The sequence below is a fragment of the Phyllobates terribilis genome, unplaced genomic scaffold (assembly GCF_046119375.1).
Source record: "Phyllobates terribilis strain yellow unplaced genomic scaffold, ASM4611937v1 Scaffold_4__5_contigs__length_816908805, whole genome shotgun sequence".
In the NCBI taxonomy this organism is placed as follows: domain Eukaryota; kingdom Metazoa; phylum Chordata; class Amphibia; order Anura; family Dendrobatidae; genus Phyllobates; species Phyllobates terribilis.
This window is the reverse complement of record NW_027362764.1, coordinates 583758005-583775867: the sequence shown is the minus strand read 5'-3', so window position 1 is coordinate 583775867 and position 17863 is coordinate 583758005. Positions and strand designations below refer to the sequence as shown.

At 49.0% G+C, this 17863-nt stretch overlaps 1 protein-coding gene across 1 annotated transcript in view; it reads left to right on the top strand.

The window, feature by feature from the left end:
• NPC1 (NPC intracellular cholesterol transporter 1) overlaps positions 1-17863 on the top strand; it is a 76074-nt gene that overhangs the window by 14968 nt on the left and 43243 nt on the right. Inside the window, exon 2 of the mRNA XM_073679170.1 lies at positions 17649-17768. Within this exon, the coding sequence (XP_073535271.1) occupies positions 17649-17768 (120 nt within the window). The remainder of the gene's footprint in view (positions 1-17648; positions 17769-17863) is intronic.

The window sequence follows — 17863 nt, the reverse complement described above, 5'->3', positions numbered from 1 at the left end:
TGCTAGCGTGTTCAGATGGGGAATTTTTCTAACAGTTCTGCAGCAAGGGCCTTCTGATACTGCCCCATTTTTGTAGACCTCTCCACCTCAGGAATAAGAGAGTGAAAGTTCTCCTTGTAGCGGGGGTCTAAAAGTGTCACTAACCAGTAATGACTGTCACCCAACATTTTGACAACGCGAGGGTCATGGTTAAGGCAACGTAACATAAAGTCAGCCATGCGTGCCAGACTGGTAACGGGCAAGACTTCCGTGTCCTCACCAAGATGACGACTGATCATGCTCTCCTCCTCCTCCCCCCTGTCCTCAGGCCACCCACACTGAACCGACGGTATGACAGTTATACCGGTACTACCGTCTACAGCGCATGATACCAGCTCCTCCTCCTCCTCCTCCTCCTCCTCCTCCTCCTCCTCCTCCTCCTCCTCCTCCTCCTCCTCCTCCTCCTCCTCCTCCATCAAAACTTTGCTCTGGGCATAATGTTGGATGTGCGATTCACAGATAATAGTGTAAAAACGCTATATTGTGTGGCTGGACAAATAACTGCTGTTTGTGAAGTTGTCATGGGAAAAGCCTTTCATAATTTCAGTGCCCTTTATTAAACACAGGACAAGAGGGCACTTCATACCCAGTTAAGGACACCCGAGTGTCCTGGGTACATATTTTACTGTGGAAAGAATTTAATTTTAAGTATTAAGAGGATACAGCTGGTGCCAGTATGTCCTACAAGTGGTGATATATAATCGAGTAACTACTCAACATTTTTATTTCTGCCGTCAGTCGAATATTTGTATCTGACCATACGCTGGCCCTACGGAATAAGACCTCATGCACATGACCGTGTTACGAGTCCATGTAGTATATATGTGTGTGTATGTATATATATAATTATATTTCACTGTAACAAGACTTACATGGTGGCACATGGAGCTGTAGTGATGTTAAAATCTGATTATCTTGTCCTTCTTTTCATAGCAAAAAAATATACTTTCATTAACAGATCTGTAGGTTTTTCAATCACTCTTCCATTGTGAAAGGTTGTGTCCTTTTAAAGGGGTTGTCCCTCTTTAACTTTTTATTTCAAAAGCTTTTGTCATACGTTGTAACTATCTCCTTGTGCTCAGCCTAACCACAATTGGGTATGCTGTGATTTTTGTTAAGTCACTTGTGTACAATTGTAAGTGGGCTAACATTTATCTGTGTGCTGTACATGGTGCATATGTCAGCACATTAACCTGAAACACAGGTGTCTGAACGAAGCCATTTTCGGCACAAAACAATTTAAGACCTTTAATCCATCAATAATGTTTTTGGATAAGCCTAGGTTCACACACAAACGGTCCTCTCCTCTGAGCACAGTGCTATGACCATCAGATTCTCTGAAAAACAGGATTCTGCCAGAAAACAAGACCAAGCCATTCAATATTGAGGCCGACTGAGTCACTTTCGTCTGTCAGGCCACTGTCCCGGCAGTTAGTCCTTTTTCAGGTTTGCAAAAAAAAAAAAAGTCTGTCAATGTTACCATGTCAACCTCCTAATGGTGAATGGCTGCATCACGTCTTTGTCAAGGTTTCTTTTGAAACCCTGTTTTGCAAAGTTTTCGACAGGAACCCCGAAGCAGTGGTCAGTGGAGAGCACTGTATATGTGTAAACCTGGGAACCCTTGGGCTGCAGCTTCCAGGCGAGATCCCAGTGTGATGTATAATGTTTTTCTTCTGTGTGTATAACGAGAGAGAGGTGTATGTATAATATATATATATATTTTATATTATATTGCGCTCCCATCTCTGATGCTGTTGTCCTGAGATTTGGGAACAAAGCTTGTGTGGCACCCCAGGGGTCTGGTTTTCCACAGTAACAGCAATGTTATGTCTGAGAGCAGGTGGGAGGTCTCTTGGTCAGGGATCCTATGCATGCCACACCTCCTGCCCAGTCCTGGGAGGGGAAGAACTTCCCCTATATAAACCTAGGGCTGAGGCAGGGTGAGTGAGTAGAGAAGAAGCAGAGAAAAGAAGCAAATATAGGAAGAAACAACAGGAGCTCTGTGGGAGCAGTGTTACAAGGAGTCAGGGGCTGGCAGCTGCAGAGCTCGCCCTGACTGAGAAGTTATCACCGGACCCGGAGTCCGAGGCTGTGGGGACTAACTCCTATCCAGCAGCAGAAACCGACCGGCAGGGGATTGCAGGTCCTCTGGCCCCGAAGGCCCCGAGTCACCGGCCATACGGGTGAGCACCACACGGTACACTCAGGGACGTGGGCTACTTATACCCGCCTCTAGCAAGGTAGCCAGAAGAGTATCGTTAGTTTGGGAGGCCTACAACTCCGCCTGGCCAGGGGAGATCCCATCTGCTCAAGGACTGACCAGGCCCCAATCGCTAGCCAGTACTCCGGGAGGGTCTATCTTTGTCACCAGTAAAGACCCTGAACTACACAGTACCGTCTCCGAGTGGTTCCTGCTACCCCCATCATCCACGTCGGCTGCCCTGAGGCCATACCCCTCCCGTTGGGGGTTATACTATCACGCTGCACAATCCTACCACCGGCCTCAGCGGTCTGCCCTGCAGCAGCAGCTCCCTGGCTGCACTCAACGGGTGGCGTAGTCGTCCAACATCTACCGCTAAAACAGCGCCACTTAGTCTGACTCCCTGGGCACGGACCGGATCACCGCCACGAGACTACAACCCTCAACAGATCCGGCTCCGGGTAAGCTCCCGCGTGCGCAACGCAGCGCGACACAGGCCCAGGGGCGCGTCAACTTTTGGCGTAGTCGGCAGGATCTCGTGCCCGCAACCACCGGGTACTGCGTGCCTGAAAAAGACTGTTCAAACTTACCATCCGTGAAGTTTTCCCGCCATCCGGCGCCATCTTCCGCTTTCTTCCCGTCATCGGTGGAGTTTTCCCGCCATCCGGCGCCATCTTCGGCCTTCTTCCCGCCATCCGTGGAGTTTTCCCGCCATTGGACGCCATCTTGAGGACGCCGCGCGGGAAGAAGAGGGGCGTGGACTCCGAAAACGCGCGAGAACTGAAGCCCCGCCTCACGTCCGGACGTTGCGTAAGGTCCTGGAAGGAGCCCAGCAGACGCCGACGTCACAGGAGCGCGACGGAAGGTCCTCAACCCTGACGATCCACTGCGGAGCCGCGGCCTACGGAAGAGGATCATCGCAAGGTAGGCCACGGTCCACTAGGGGGGAGAAGGATGTCTGATACGGAGGAGAGCTTCACCGCTCCAACCCCCGCCAGCGCCACCGCTGTTGCGGTCATGCCTTTCACCATGCCCTATATCCCGGGGGCAGCCTGGCTACCCCAGTACTCAGGGGAGTCACATACCCTGCAGGACTTTAGAGAAAAACTGGATAGCCTCTTCCAGGTGTACCCCCTCACAGAAGAGCAAAAAGTAAGCATCCTGGTGGCCCAATTAACCGGGGCAGCCCAAAGGGAGGTAAAGTCCTGGCCACCTGGGGGGAGGACTGTCGCAGGGATACTAACCCGGCTGAGGGACACCTTTGATACCCGCACCTCAGCCGAGATCAAGCTTAGATTCTACGGGTGCAAACAGCGGGCACATGAGAGTATAAGGGACTATGCCCTGAACCTACAAGAGGCCCTGAGAGCCATTAAGCAGACCGACCCTGACGGCGTGGGAGACGAGGACAGGCTGTTGACTGAACAATTTATAGAGGGTTTATATTGCAATGCCCACCGAACCCAGTTGCGGGCAATGGCCTTACAGGACCCTCATCTGGGATTTGCACAGTTCAAGGACAGAGCCATCCGGGTGCTCCGAGAACCGGCACCAGGTGGCGTTGTGACCCACAGACGCCCCACTACCACCTACCACCAGGAGGCGGCGCCCTTGTCGGCAGGGCCTGTGGGAGCTGATGCGCAGGTTTTGAACAATGACCCGGCTCCAGACCTGCACCATCAGGTCCAAGAGCTAGCTAAAAGCGTTGCTGCGCTAACCCGAACTGTGCAGTCTTTACAGGTTTCCACTCCAGGGAAGATCCAGCTGGCATCCGGACCGGAGGACATCCCGTGGCGAAGACCAAGGAGGACCCCACCGGCCAGAGGAAGACCCAGCGACCGATACAACGAGGACGGACGACCCATCTGCCGCCGCTGTAATCAACCCGGACATATGGCAAGGTACTGTCCTTTAAACTGGCACAACCTAGGGTAGAGGGCCAACCCCTAGGAAAAAGATCATCAGGCCCATCAAACTGGCACGACAAATATGTGGGAGGACGTCCAGTCTTGCCTGTGGTACTGGATGGCATTCCTATGAGTGCCCTACTGGACACCGGGTCACAGGTCACCACCATCCCGTACGTGCTCTTCAAACAGTACTGGAATGACTCGGATATTACCCGCTACCCTGACGACGACTTGAGTATCAACGCCAGCAACGGTCAGCCCGTGCCACAGATCGGATTTAAAGAGGTGACCATTAAAATTGGTAGAGTTGAACTGGCAGCACAGGGACTGATCATTGTAGACATTGACAAACACGAGAGTCACCCAAAGATAACTCTAGGAACTAATGTAATTGAAAATTGTCTTGCAGAGATGATTTTCCTTTTACAGCAGGTTTCCAAGAACGCCAGCTCCGGCGAGCAGCGAGTGCTCCAAAAAGAGATCCGGGCACTGATGCGACGGCAACAGGTGGAACTCTCCGGCGGTGAGATTGGTAGCGTGAGAATGTGTGACCCTTTCCCTATTGCCATGCCCCCAAAAAGTGAAATGATGATTTGGTGCCGGGCAGCTATTGGTCTGAGAGGTAGAGATTACCAGGCAATGGTAGAACCAGTTTGCTCAGACAGTAGGCCCACCATCTTGACAGCACGGGGGGTGGTTAATGTACGCCATGGGAGGGTGCCCGTTCGCATAATCAATATCGGGAAGAGGGAAGTGTACCTGCCCCGGTATGCCACGCTAGCCAAATTATATACCATTAACCAAAATGCTATACAATCTGTGGAACCCTTGCCTCCATCTCACCCGGAGGAAGGTAACGGCTCTAAGAAAACAATGGAGGACTGGTGTCAGCAACTACATTTGGGTACTGACTCCACTCCCTCACACCAGAAACAGGGAGTCTATCGGGTGGTTCAAGAGTACGAGAGAGTGTTTAGTAAACACCCGTTAGACTTCGGGCGAGTCAAGGGGGTAGAACACCACATCCCCACGGGAGACCATCCTCCCATAAAAGAGAGGTATCGACCCGTACCCCCTGCACACTACCAACACGCCAAGGGGATGCTTGGAGACATGAAGGAGGCTGGGGTGATCAGGGATAGCTGTAGCCCCTGGGCAGCTCCACTAGTCTTAGTCAAAAAGAAAGACAACACCATGAGGATGTGTGTAGATTACCGGAAAATCAACCGTATCACACACAAGGATGCGTACCCCTTACCAAGGATAGAGGAGTCTTTGGCTGCTTTAAGATCTGCTAACTTCTTCTCTGCCTTGGATCTCACTAGTGGGTACTGGCAGGTTCCTGTAGCAGAGGCGGACCGGGAGAAGACCGCATTCACCACCCCGATGGGACTTAGCGAGTTTACCTGCATGCCGTTCGGACTCTGCAACGCACCAGGAACCTTCCAACGATTAATGGAGTGCTGTCTGGGCCATAGAAACTTCGAGACGGTCCTGTTGTACCTGGACGATGTCATCGTATATTCTAAGACTTATGAGGACCACCTGAAACACCTGGCGGAAGTGTTCGAAGCTCTGGCAAGCTACGGCCTAAAGGTGAAACCCTCCAAGTGTCACCTCCTGAAACCAAAGGTGCAGTACCTGGGACACGTGGTGAGCGCTGACGGAGTGGCTCCCGACCCTGATAAGATCACCGCAATTAAGGAATGGCCAAGTCCCTCCAGTGTAAAGGAAGTGCGGCAGTTCCTCGGGTTGGTAGGCTACTACCGCAGGTTCATCCCCGGTTTCACCAAAAAGGCAGCTCCTATGCAGGACCTCCTGATAGGCCAGTCCCGGAAGGCCAAGAACCAGAAGCCGCCCTTCAGATGGGAGAAGTTGGAAGAGGAGTCCTTCCGCCAGCTGAAGATGGCCCTCACGGGGGATGAAATCCTGGCGTACCCGGATTACAGCCAGCCCTTTATCCTCTACACAGACGCAAGTAACATCGGGCTAGGAGCCGTGCTGTCCTAGATCCAGCAGGGGAAAGAACGAGTAATCGCTTACGCCAGCCGAAAACTGCGACCCACCGAGAGAAACCCTGAGAATTACAGCTCATTTAAGCTAGAGTTCCTGGCAGTGGTGTGGGCAGTCACCGAACGCTTTAAGCACTACCTCGCTTCTTCCCGGTTCGTCGTGTACACGGATAACAACCCGTTGACACACCTGGACACAGCAAGACTCGGTGCCCTAGAGCAGAGATGGATGGCCCGTCTGTCCAACTACGAGTTCACAATCAAATACCGGGCAGGACGCTCCAGTACCAACGCGGACGCCCTGTCCAGGATGCCAAACCTACCGGACGTAGGAGAAGATCCAGAGGGACTGGAAGAAGTCGAACTCCCTGCGTTCCACCGGCATGGGACTATCCAGTATTCCCACCGGGTAAGGAGTAAGCAAGCCGCTACGTTTAACCCCTTGCCTCACTACAACTGGGAGGAAACGCAAGACAGTGACCCTGCCGTCCGACTGGTGAAGGAGATGCTGACTCGGCCAGAGGCTCGCCTTGACCCAGACGCTCCGGAGGAAGCCAAGCAACTGTGGGCTGAGAAGAGTCGACTGTTCCTTTATAAGGGGAAGTTGTGCCGCAGAATGGTTAACTCCCGGACGCATGAACTAATCTGGCAAGTAGTGGTGCCACGAAGAGACGCAGCCATGGTGATGGAGGCATACCACGACGGGGCTGGACACTTCGGATGGAAGAAGCTGGAGTTCCTGCTGCGCGGGCGGTTCCACTGGGTAGGCATGAGGGGAACCATCGAGAGGTGGTGCAGAGACTGTGGCCCGTGCAACCTAAGAAGGAAGGACCGTGCCAGCCAGAAGACTCCCCTGCAGTCCATCGTCACCCGGCAGCCGTTGGAACTGGTAGCCTTGGATCATGTAAAACTGACCCCAAGCAGAAGTGGCTACGTCTACGCACTAACCATCGTGGATCACTACTCCCGGTTCTTGGTTGTCGTCCCCTTCAAGGACTTAACAGCTCGAACAGCAGCGAGAGCCTTCCAGCAGCATTTCTGCCGTCCACACGGGTACCGGACCAAGTGTTGACAGACCAGGGACCTGCCTTTGAAGCGGAGGTCTTCCAAGAATTCTGCACTCTGTATGGCTGCCGGAAGATAAGGACGACACCCTATCATCCGCAAACTAATGGACTTTGTGAGAAAATGAACCAGGTGGTAATGGATCTTCTGAAAACGTTGCCCCTGGAAGAACGCAGTCTGTGGCCTGAGAAGCTGCCCGATCTGGTGGACCTATACAACCACATCCCGGTAGGTTCCACCAACTGTACCCCGGCTTACCTAATGAGGGCGAGACCTGGTAAGTTACCTGTTGACCTGGAAATGGGAGTCCTGACACCTGAGGACACTTCACCAGAAGCAGACTGGGACACAGAGAGGCAGCAGCAGTACCGGAGAGTACAGGAGAGCGTGGAGCGAAGTCTCTGTCAGGCTAGGGAAAGACAAGAGAAAACTTACAACCAGTATGCTCCCGCTGTTCCCCTGGTACCCGGAGAGCAGGTCTTGAAGAGAAAAAGACGGCTCCACAAGTTGGACGACCAGTGGGAGAAGGACCCGTACACCGTACTGCCCTCAAGCCACGACAACCCAAAGGTCTGTACCATCAGTAAAGACGGAGGGGAAACCACAACCATTGTATCCCGGGATCACCTGAAGAAGTGTCCCGAACAGCTACGGAACCCTGAAGAGGAACAAGAAGACCCTCGACCCGTAGAGGAAAGGGAAGACATGGTTAATACTGTGCTCGGAGACTTCCCTCGGTCTTGGACTCAAGTCAATGGTGCAGTTGTGGTACCCGTACTCACCTTCCTCCAACCAGCATCCCAAGCACCTACGGAGCAACAGGTAGAGCTGGAAAAACAGCAGGTCCAGGAGGCAGAAGATCCCACACCAGCAGACCAGGAGGATCAACCCTCTGCTTGCAGTGAGCCTGCCATATCCCTAGTGAGCCAAAGGACCCGTAGACCGCTGCCCAGTTTACCCTTAACAGCTCCTACACCCTGTAGTTCAGGGCCAGACAGTCAGCTCCGTAGGTCCACTAGGGCCACTAGGGGCCAGTTACCCGCACGTTGGAGGATTTGAAGTGTATAAATTGTTTTATTTGTGGTTACCTGTTTATTGTTGCTTGTGTATAATTATGTGTTTCTAGTTATTTTTAGGAGTCCTTGGTGGATTTACCGGGAATCCTTTGTACATAGTTGGAGCGTAACCCAGGATGGACTAAAGACTGTTAAGGACTCGGGGCAGGACAGACCCCTACCTGGTTACGTCTCCCTGTTTTGGTGAAATGGACACCTTTGCTTTCTTCAAAGACTGCACCCGGTTACGGACATGCCGTGACCACCTTTATGTGTTTCTTTATTGTTATTGTTATATCTTGTTATGTTTTTCTAAAATATGTTTAGTCCCGGAGTACTAAATTTCACTAGGGGGGAATGTGGCACCCCAGGGGTCTGGTTTTCCACAGTAACAGCAATGTTATGTCTGAGAGCAGGTGGGAGGTCTCTTGGTCAGGGATCCTATGCATGCCACACCTCCTGCCCAGTCCTGGGAGGGGAAGAACTTCCCCTATATAAACCTAGGGCTGAGGCAGGGTGAGTGAGTAGAGAAGAAGCAGAGAAAAGAAGCAAATATAGGAAGAAACAACAGGAGCTCTGTGGGAGCAGTGTTACAAGGAGTCAGGGGCTGGCAGCTGCAGAGCTCGCCCTGACTGAGAAGTTATCACCGGACCCGGAGTCCGAGGCTGTGGGGACTAACTCCTATCCAGCAGCAGAAACCGCCCGGCAGGGGATTGCAGGTCCTCTGGCCCCGAAGGCCCCGAGTCACCGGCCATACGGGTGAGCACCACACGGTACACTCAGGGACGTGGGCTACTTATACCCGCCTCTAGCAAGGTAGCCAGAAGAGTATCGTTAGTTTGGGAGGCCTACAACTCCGCCTGGCCAGGGGAGATCCCATCTGCTCAAGGACTGACCAGGCCCCAATCGCTAGCCAGTACTCCGGGAGGGTCTATCTTTGTCACCAGTAAAGACCCTGAACTACACAGTACCGTCTCCGAGTGGTTCCTGCTACCCCCATCATCCACGTCGGCTGCCCTGAGGCCATACCCCTCCCGTTGGGGGTTATACTATCACGCTGCACAATCCTACCACCGGCCTCAGCGGTCTGCCCTGCAGCAGCAACTCCCTGGCTGCACTCAACGGGTGGCGTAGTCGTCCAACATCTACCGCTAAAACAGCGCCACTTAGTCTGACTCCCTGGGCACGGACCGGATCACCGCAACGAGACTACAACCCTCAACAGATCCGGCTCCGGGTAAGCTCCCGCGTGCGCAACGCAGCGCGACACAGGCCCAGGGGCGCGTCACTTGTTTTGTGGTTCCTTCACTAGGGCTGTGTGTGCGCTCTCTGTGAAGACATTTGCACTTTGTCCCACAGTGTCCTCCATTGTGTCTGACTTTGTGCATGACTGGCTGATGAGGCCTCTCTCTGCTGGATTCAGGCAAGGACAGCTGCACACATCACTTGTGCAGTTTTCAGGATACATTGCATAGATACTGAGAATTCATGACTGCACTGTGCAGCAGGTTTTTTTTCACAAAGATGTCATACAAGAACATAAGACAGGATCAATTAAGTTGGTGAATGTTGTGCACTATAAATTTAATTTTGTTTCTAGTTCTTTTGTTTTGTATGAAGTTGTGTTAAGCGGTAAGGTTGTTATTGGTCTAAGTTGAAAAATGTAGTGCAGGAGTTGTCCTTCTGTGTTCAGCACTCCTGTGCACTCTAGTATCCACTCTGTATAACGGACGGTGCAGTGTGACGCTGAGAGTCTTCTAAGAAAGAGGACGCTGCACCGTCCGTTCTATACAGATTCCTCAGAGGACTCTCAGCGTCAGGCTGCACCGTCCCTTCTACACAGTGGTTCCTCAGAGGACTCTCAGCGTCATGCTGCACCGTCCGCTCTACGCAGTGGTTCCTCAGAGGACTCTCAGCGTCATGCTGCACCGTCCGCTCTACGCAGTGGTTCCTCAGAGGACTCTCAGCGTCATGCTGCACCGACCGCTCTACGCAGTGGTTCCTCAGAGGACTCTCAGCGTCATGCTGCACCGTCCGCTCTACGCAGTGGTTCCTCAGAGGACTCTCAGCGTCATGCTGCACCGTCCGCTCTACGCAGTGGTTCCTCAGAGGACTCTCCGCTTCATGCTGCACCGTTCGCTCTACACAGTGGATACCAGCGGATAAATCATTCACTTTGCACTTCAGACTTATGCTAGTGCAACCTTTATTTGTGCTCACCTATATACGGCGTCCCTAACAACTCCTGTGTGCATTGATTTGTTTATTCTGCTCATTTAGGCTCTTGTTGCTGTAATTTTACCTGTGGATTTACATGCGAAGTCTCAAACCATTCTATACATGCCATTGATTTGTCCATTTCTCTTGCTTTGTAAGTCAGCTGTTTAGCGCGACAGAATCTAATAATAATTTTTTCTAGTTGTCAATTCCACTACGGGTTGTCACACAGGACCTGCTGATCTGTCAGCAGCTTCCAGCAATTCCTATCCCCTTTCTGGGTGCTAGTGTTTTTACATTATTCTACTGTTATTGATAGAAGTGGGAAAACTCTAGCTGGGCTCAGGAAGCCAGCCTACCCTGAGAGAAATTGTAAAGTGAGCAGATACTCACTTTATTGGGCTGTAAATCTTGCATAGAGCCAGCTTGTATCAGGGCACTGCATATAAATCTGCTCGCCTTCTGGTAGTTATCTTAAGGCCCTGTCACACTAAGCGACGCTACAGCGATCCCGACAACGATATGCTATGTGGTCGCTGGTGAGATGTCAAACAGTCAGATCTTCCCAACGACGCAGCAGCGATGCGGCGACCCTTAACGACCTGTATAACGATGCACGTCTATGTGTTTCGGTGTCTGAGTCGTTAACAAGGTCGTTGATAAGGTGTCAAACACACCGATGCATGCTACCCAGCGGGGCTTCAACGATCAAAGAAATGTCCAGACCATTCCGACATGACCAGCGATCTCACAGCAGGGGCCTGGTCGCTGCTAAGTGTCAAACGTAGCGAGATCGCTACTGAGGTCGCTGTTGCGTCACAAAACTTGTGACTCAGCAGCAATCTCGCTAGCGATCTCGCTTAGTGTGACGGGGGCTTTAGCCATGGCAGAAGTCCTGAATTCCCCTATCCACACTGCTGAAATGTGCAAGCCTGGCTCAAAGGAAAGTTGTCACCTCATTGTACCCTACTAAACTGCCCCAATGCCATAGATGTACTGAGTAACCCTAATATGTCTGTAAAGAAACAGCAATATGGGTTCATGTAGTTTCCAAGTTGGAATAACTTCTTCCTCAGGAGAACCACAGTATTGAATAAAAAAGCAGCCAGAAAAGAATAATTATTTTAAACATTTAAAAAAATATTTAGTCTGAAATTTTAAAATATTTATTCTATTCTGGTTGCTGTTTTTATTCAATACTGTGGTTCTCCTGAGGAAGAAGTTGGTGCAACTTCGAAACAGAGCAGCGGACTATCCCACTCACCAGCGCAGGCTATCTTATCTCATTTTCCCACCAATTGCTCAGCACTACAGGGATTCCCATTCTGTGGGTGTTGCAGCTGCTGATCCATCTAGAAGCCTTTGTTGTGGGCTAATACAACCCTGATAGGTGAGCAGTTCCCTATTCTTCACCCAACATATACCTCCCTCGGGTAAGACACCCCCCCATTGCGCTTGGTTTTCATATAGAGTGGGTAGAGATGTTTGCTTGAGAGGGCTGACTCTCCTGATGGGGTCAGTCCTTTTGGAATTTAAATACCCAACACTGTTCTTCTCCGGGAAATTATCTGCTTTTCTCATTGAAAACTCATGTGAATGCACAGCCACCTTTTCATATGTATGGGGGAAGTCGGAAGAGATGGCTGTCAGCCGAACATGTTTATAGCCAGCTTTAGTCTTCCCTGCTTGCCCCCTTCAACTCCGTAGTCCTAGCAAAGCTTGTCCCAATCCAATACCCTCTGTGTAATTTAAAGCAGTGCTGCCCCCTTGTCTGACTCCCTTCCAGTGTCTCTCTTAACTTTGTTAACCTACCTCAGCATTCTTAAGGCCCCGTCACACAAAGAATCTTTCCACGATGTCCTGCTCCTGGTTACCAGCCTGCTGAAGCAGGAGCAGGCTGGTGACCATGATAAACAGCGGGTTACTAGGGGCACACGTGCACCTAGTAACCCGCTGTTTATCATGGTTACCACTCTGCTACGGTGAGCGGGAGGTTACCGCTCACCGTAGCAGAGTGGTAACCATGATAAACAGCGGTTTACTAAGTGCACGTGTGCCTCTAGTAACCCGCTGTTTATCATGGTTACCAGCCTGATCGCTGGTCACACACAGTGATGTGTGCTGACCAGCGGGAGGGCAAAGACCAAAAAATGGTCCAGGACATTTTGCAGCGATCAGCGACCTCAGAGCAGGGGTCTGATCGCTGCAAAGTGCCACACATAGCGACATCGCTGGTGAGGTCGCTGTTGCATCACCAAAACCGTGACACAGCAGCGATCTCGCTAGTTGAGACGGGGGCTTTAGTCTCAGTATAGTAACATTTGTACCAGAGCCAGCAGATCAGTCACAGAAGAATCAGGGGAACATTCTGATCAGAACTGCCCCATAGATCTCGGGCCAATGTTATTCTATCTGATAAAACATTGGATAGCACTCGTCCGATGTATATCCTCGTGTGAGTGAACCTTAAGCCTGAGACTCAGAACAAAGGTTCTCACAGACTTGCATTGAGAGCTAGTGACTTCTGGTCAATCATAGCTGCGGTCATAAGATGGCGGAGCGGCGCAGGCAATAGTAGAAGTCGGCAACTGGTAAGTCTATTACTACACAAAAAGAACAAACCTTAGTTGATACCACGACAGTGCTGAAATAAAAACCCGGAGTGGTAATTAACTAACTGTTCTAGTATCTGCCCCTTGGAGTAAAGGCCCCGTCACACTTAGCGACGCTGCAACGATCACGACAACGATACGACCTGTGAGGGATTGTTGCTGCGTCGCTATGTGGTCGCTGGTGAGCTGTCAAACAGGCAGGATCACCAACGATCAGGGGAGCAGCGACATCGTGGAAAGAATCTTTCCACGATGTCCTGCTCCTGGTTACCATCCTGCTGCTGAAGCAGGAGCAGGCTGGTAACCATGGTAAACATCGGGTTACTAGGGGCACACGCGCACCTAGTAACCCGTTGTTTATCATGGTTACCACTCTGCTACAGTGAGCGGGAGGTTACCGCTCACTTTAGCAGGCTCGTAACCATGATAAACAGCGGGTTACTAGGTGCGCGTGTGCCCCTAGTAACCCGACGTTTACCATGGTTACCAGCCTGATCGCTGCTCCCGCTGGTCACACACAGCGATGTGTGCTGACCAGCGGGAGGGCAACGACCAAAAAATGGTCCAGGACACTTTGCAGCAATCAGCGACCTCACAGCAGGGGCCTGATCGCTGCAAAGTGTCACACATAGTGACATCGCCGGTGAGGACGCTGTTGCGTCACCAAAACTGTGACACAGCAGCGATCTCGCTATGTGAGACGGGGGCTTTAGGCATTCCAAACTACTCTGCTGGCCATCAAGAGATGGCTACCATAGATATAAGATGGCGGAATGACCGATCAGCCAACGGCTATCTTCCTGGACTTTCCCATACCTCGGCTTGATCAAATGTTTGTGTGTTCTCAATGGACACAGAATAGAAAGCCGCTGCTAGACACCTTGTGCAGATTATCTCCTGGAGAGCAGTGGGATTAGCTGATTAAATTCCTGCTGCATCATCAGTTAGGAGGCTCACATACACATCACATGGTTGACCCTTTCTCCAAGTTTGGCAAGTTTGGGCAATTTTTATATGTATGGAGGTTTTAATTATAAGAAGAAAAACCTTTTCCTATTTAGTTATTTGTGGGTGTCTGGGTCCTGAGCTGAAAAGCAAACAAAAAAACTGCGCTGAAGAAGATACACAGCGGTGTACGGATCCACTAATATAAAAGGAAACTAAAAGCCGTGGAAAGTACTATCTATGCTTGTCCTCTCTGCAGTGTGATGATTACCAGAGTCTCCAATTTTTGGTGAGCTGAGCAACAATTAGAATAGAAAACCACAAGGGTTACACAGTTAGTCTCCTGACTGTCACATGCACATGATTACTTGCTCTTAAATGACCTCTTTAAGCTATTAGTGCAGCCATGTCTTGTTTTAGGGCATGTTTTTTTAAATGTTCTTTAAACCAATGACTTCTTTGCTCTGATACTCTAGGGAAATGTACACATTTTTTAAAAAAAGTGTAAAAACTTTTACTGAATTTTCCCTTTTTAACATTTAAAGGGGTATTCTAACCAACAGAATGAGCTGTCCAGGAGAGGTGATAAATATTACATGGATGGTTGCCTGACATCTAGTATCAACCATTGCCAGAAAGAGGGACCATGTCTTTAATTTTTCCCAGCCGCAAAACCTCTGCTAGGAACAGTTTGAATGTGTCGTTGGTTGTGCATGGCCCCGTGCTGATATAGCACTTATCAACAATTTTTTTTTTTTTTTTTTTTTTTTCTTTCTGTTAGTTTCTGTAGTCACTATGGATAACTTTGAAGTGTCATCTGTATTTGTGGTGTGTCATAATTACATAGGTTGAAAAAAAGACTTGGGTCCATAAAGTTCAGTCTCTCGACACCAATTATAATTTTTTTTTTTTGTCACTAAATTATCTATAACCCACAATGTTATGTGTACTGAGGAAATCATCCAGCCCTTTTTTTAAAAGCTGTTAGTGTCTGCCATCACTACCTCTTGTCGTCGTCATTCCACAGTCTGACTGCTCTAACTGTAAAGAATCCTTTCCTATTTAGCTGCCGCAATTGCCTTTCCTCCACCCGTAATGAGTGCTCCCTGGTCCTTAGTCTGGTCTTTGGAAGGAATGTCATGTGCCAGTCCTTTGTATTGACCACATATATGGCATCTCAGAAGAGATCTCATAAGCTAAACAATCCCAACTTTTTCAACCTCTCATCATATGAGAGGCCTTCCATCCCTTGTAATAATCTAGTTGCCCGCCTTTGAACTGACTCTAACTTCTGAATATCCTTTTTAAAATGTGAAGCCCAGAACTGGATCCCATATTCTAGATGTGACCTCACAAGTTCTTTCTAGGGGGGTTTAACAATAATTGGGATCTTGGGATTTTATCTCTTTATATACACCCTAAAATCTTGTTTGCTTTTGCGGCTGCTGCTTGACATTAAGTACTGCTGCTCAGCTTACTTGTAACCAAAATACCAAAGTCCTTCTCCTGTTCTGTAGTCCCGAGTATACTCCCATTTAATGTATATGCAGCAATATGATTACTCAGTCCTAGGTGCATTACTCTACATTTATGATTATCTACGTTAAATCTCATCTGCCAAGTGTTTGCCCATTCAGACATCTTATCCAGATCGTTTTGGAATATTTGTAATGTCAAGGTCAGATTTTAATTTCCTACATAGTTTGGTGTCATCAGCAAAAACTGACACTTTACTCTCAATCCCATCCCCAAGGTCATTAATAAAGAGGTTAAAAAGAATCTGTTCTAGCACAGATCCCTGCCGCACCCCACTGCTATGTCCTATTTAGAGAACGTACCATTTATGACGACTGTTTCCTGTCTTTTAGCAAGTTCCTTGCCCATCTGCATACAGTTTCTCCCAGTCCCTACTTCTGTAGCATCAGTATAAGGCTCGATAGCAGAAAAAATCCAGCTTCAAAGATCCTCTAAAAACATAGTTTTATTGCATATGTATTAAAAATCAACAGCAGAAGGGGGGTAATGGGGTCTAGCAGACGCGTTTCAGACGATAGTCATTGAATGGCTAAATACTTTATCGTCTAAAACATGTCTGTTAGGCTGCAGCATTCCTACTACTCTCACCTGAGCGCTGCCGCTCCTCAGCGGCTGCTGCTATGTCACTTGAGCACCGCAGCCTAACCAATATCACTCAAGTGCCATTCAACTCTGTGTCAACATTAATCGCGTGTGTGTGTGTATAGTGTTTTTAAATTCAGTAGTACACCATGAGAAATAAAAATGGGTAGTAGTAGAGATAATAAACCCTATATAACATACATGTCAAACTCTGGCCCACAGGGTGGTTTTATTTGGCCCTCAACCCCAGAACCACCACCCCTATGTGGGGCCCATTATTCTGTGTTGAGGGCTATGTGGGGCCCATTATTCTGTATACTGGTTGGCCCCCGACTTTGTCCAAGTTCTTCATTTTGGCGCTCTGCTTGTTAGTTTGACTTTACTTATAGAGCAGGGATGTCAGTCTGGATTCATTACATTGAAGAGCGTCTGTGTAGTTTCTTTGCAGGTTGAGCTATGTGACAATTTTTTGGAAATAACCTATTGTGAGGAATTGTTATCTTCTTGAATTTTTTCAACCATGTTTTAGATTTGCTTTTCATTCCGACAAAAGAAAAAGCAATCGCTATTCAGTCTGAATGGTTTGTTTGCTTTAAAAGACCTTAGGAGAACTAATAGTTCTGGACTGTATGGGTTCAAAATCCGCTCGTGTTATCAGTCGTGACATGATGGCTTACCTAGATAATGGTGCTAGTCTACGCAGAAAGTTGTCCTCCATTGCACATGGTATATTTATGGAATGATTTTTATGATATGTCTAAAATGAGAATACCCATTTAAGAATACTTACACACTCAGCCTAGCCAAGTGTGCGTGAGTATAGTGAGATCAGGAGGAATTTGGGGGGTTATCAAGTCTTAGAAAAAGAAAATGTAAAAACCTGGAGCAGATGTGATAAAATGGCAAAACAATTGAAACTTCAACCCACCCGCTAGTCTTAGCAACGTAGACTATTCGGCAGTGTCCCCAGCCTTATTACTGCCATCATGGTTTCCATTCCCCCCCAATGTGACATGTGATGGCTGAAGCGATCAGGTGCCAGCCGCTTGTAAACAAATACTGGGAACACCACCAGAAATTTTGTGCTGGCTCTTCATGAGAGAGAAGAGGGGAAATATGGGTCACTGAATTTACATGTTCATCAGCAGTGAACAGACATTACCGTTATATTTTGTATTGAAGCATCTTATGAGGGTTAGCTACGACACCACCTATTGTGAATGGTGTATCCTGTTTTATCAGCTGTGTCTGAAGTTGTTACCTGTGTGTATAATTTGGCCTCTGCTGATGAGGAAACTACTGAAAAATCTTCCCGAAAGGACAAGTAGTATGTGTCTTTAAAAAAAAAGAGTCCCAGTGGGCTCCTAAGAAAATTACAATCACAATCTTTATTTAAAAAAACAAACAATGTAACTATGAATTCTTTGAATCATTGTTCCATGCAGCAATTTCATATTTACTTTTTTGTATTGCAGGTATCGTCTCAACATTGTGTCTGGTATGGAGAGTGTGGAAATGCAACAGTGGGGCATTACAACTGTGAATATCTTGGCCCTCCAAAACCCCTACCCAAGGAAGGGTATGGGCTACTTGAGGTATGCTGCCATATCTTGGTTATTTCACCCTACAACTAATGCAACATGTTTGGTGGCTCATCATGTAGTCATGTGACCTCATATGGCTGGTCTGT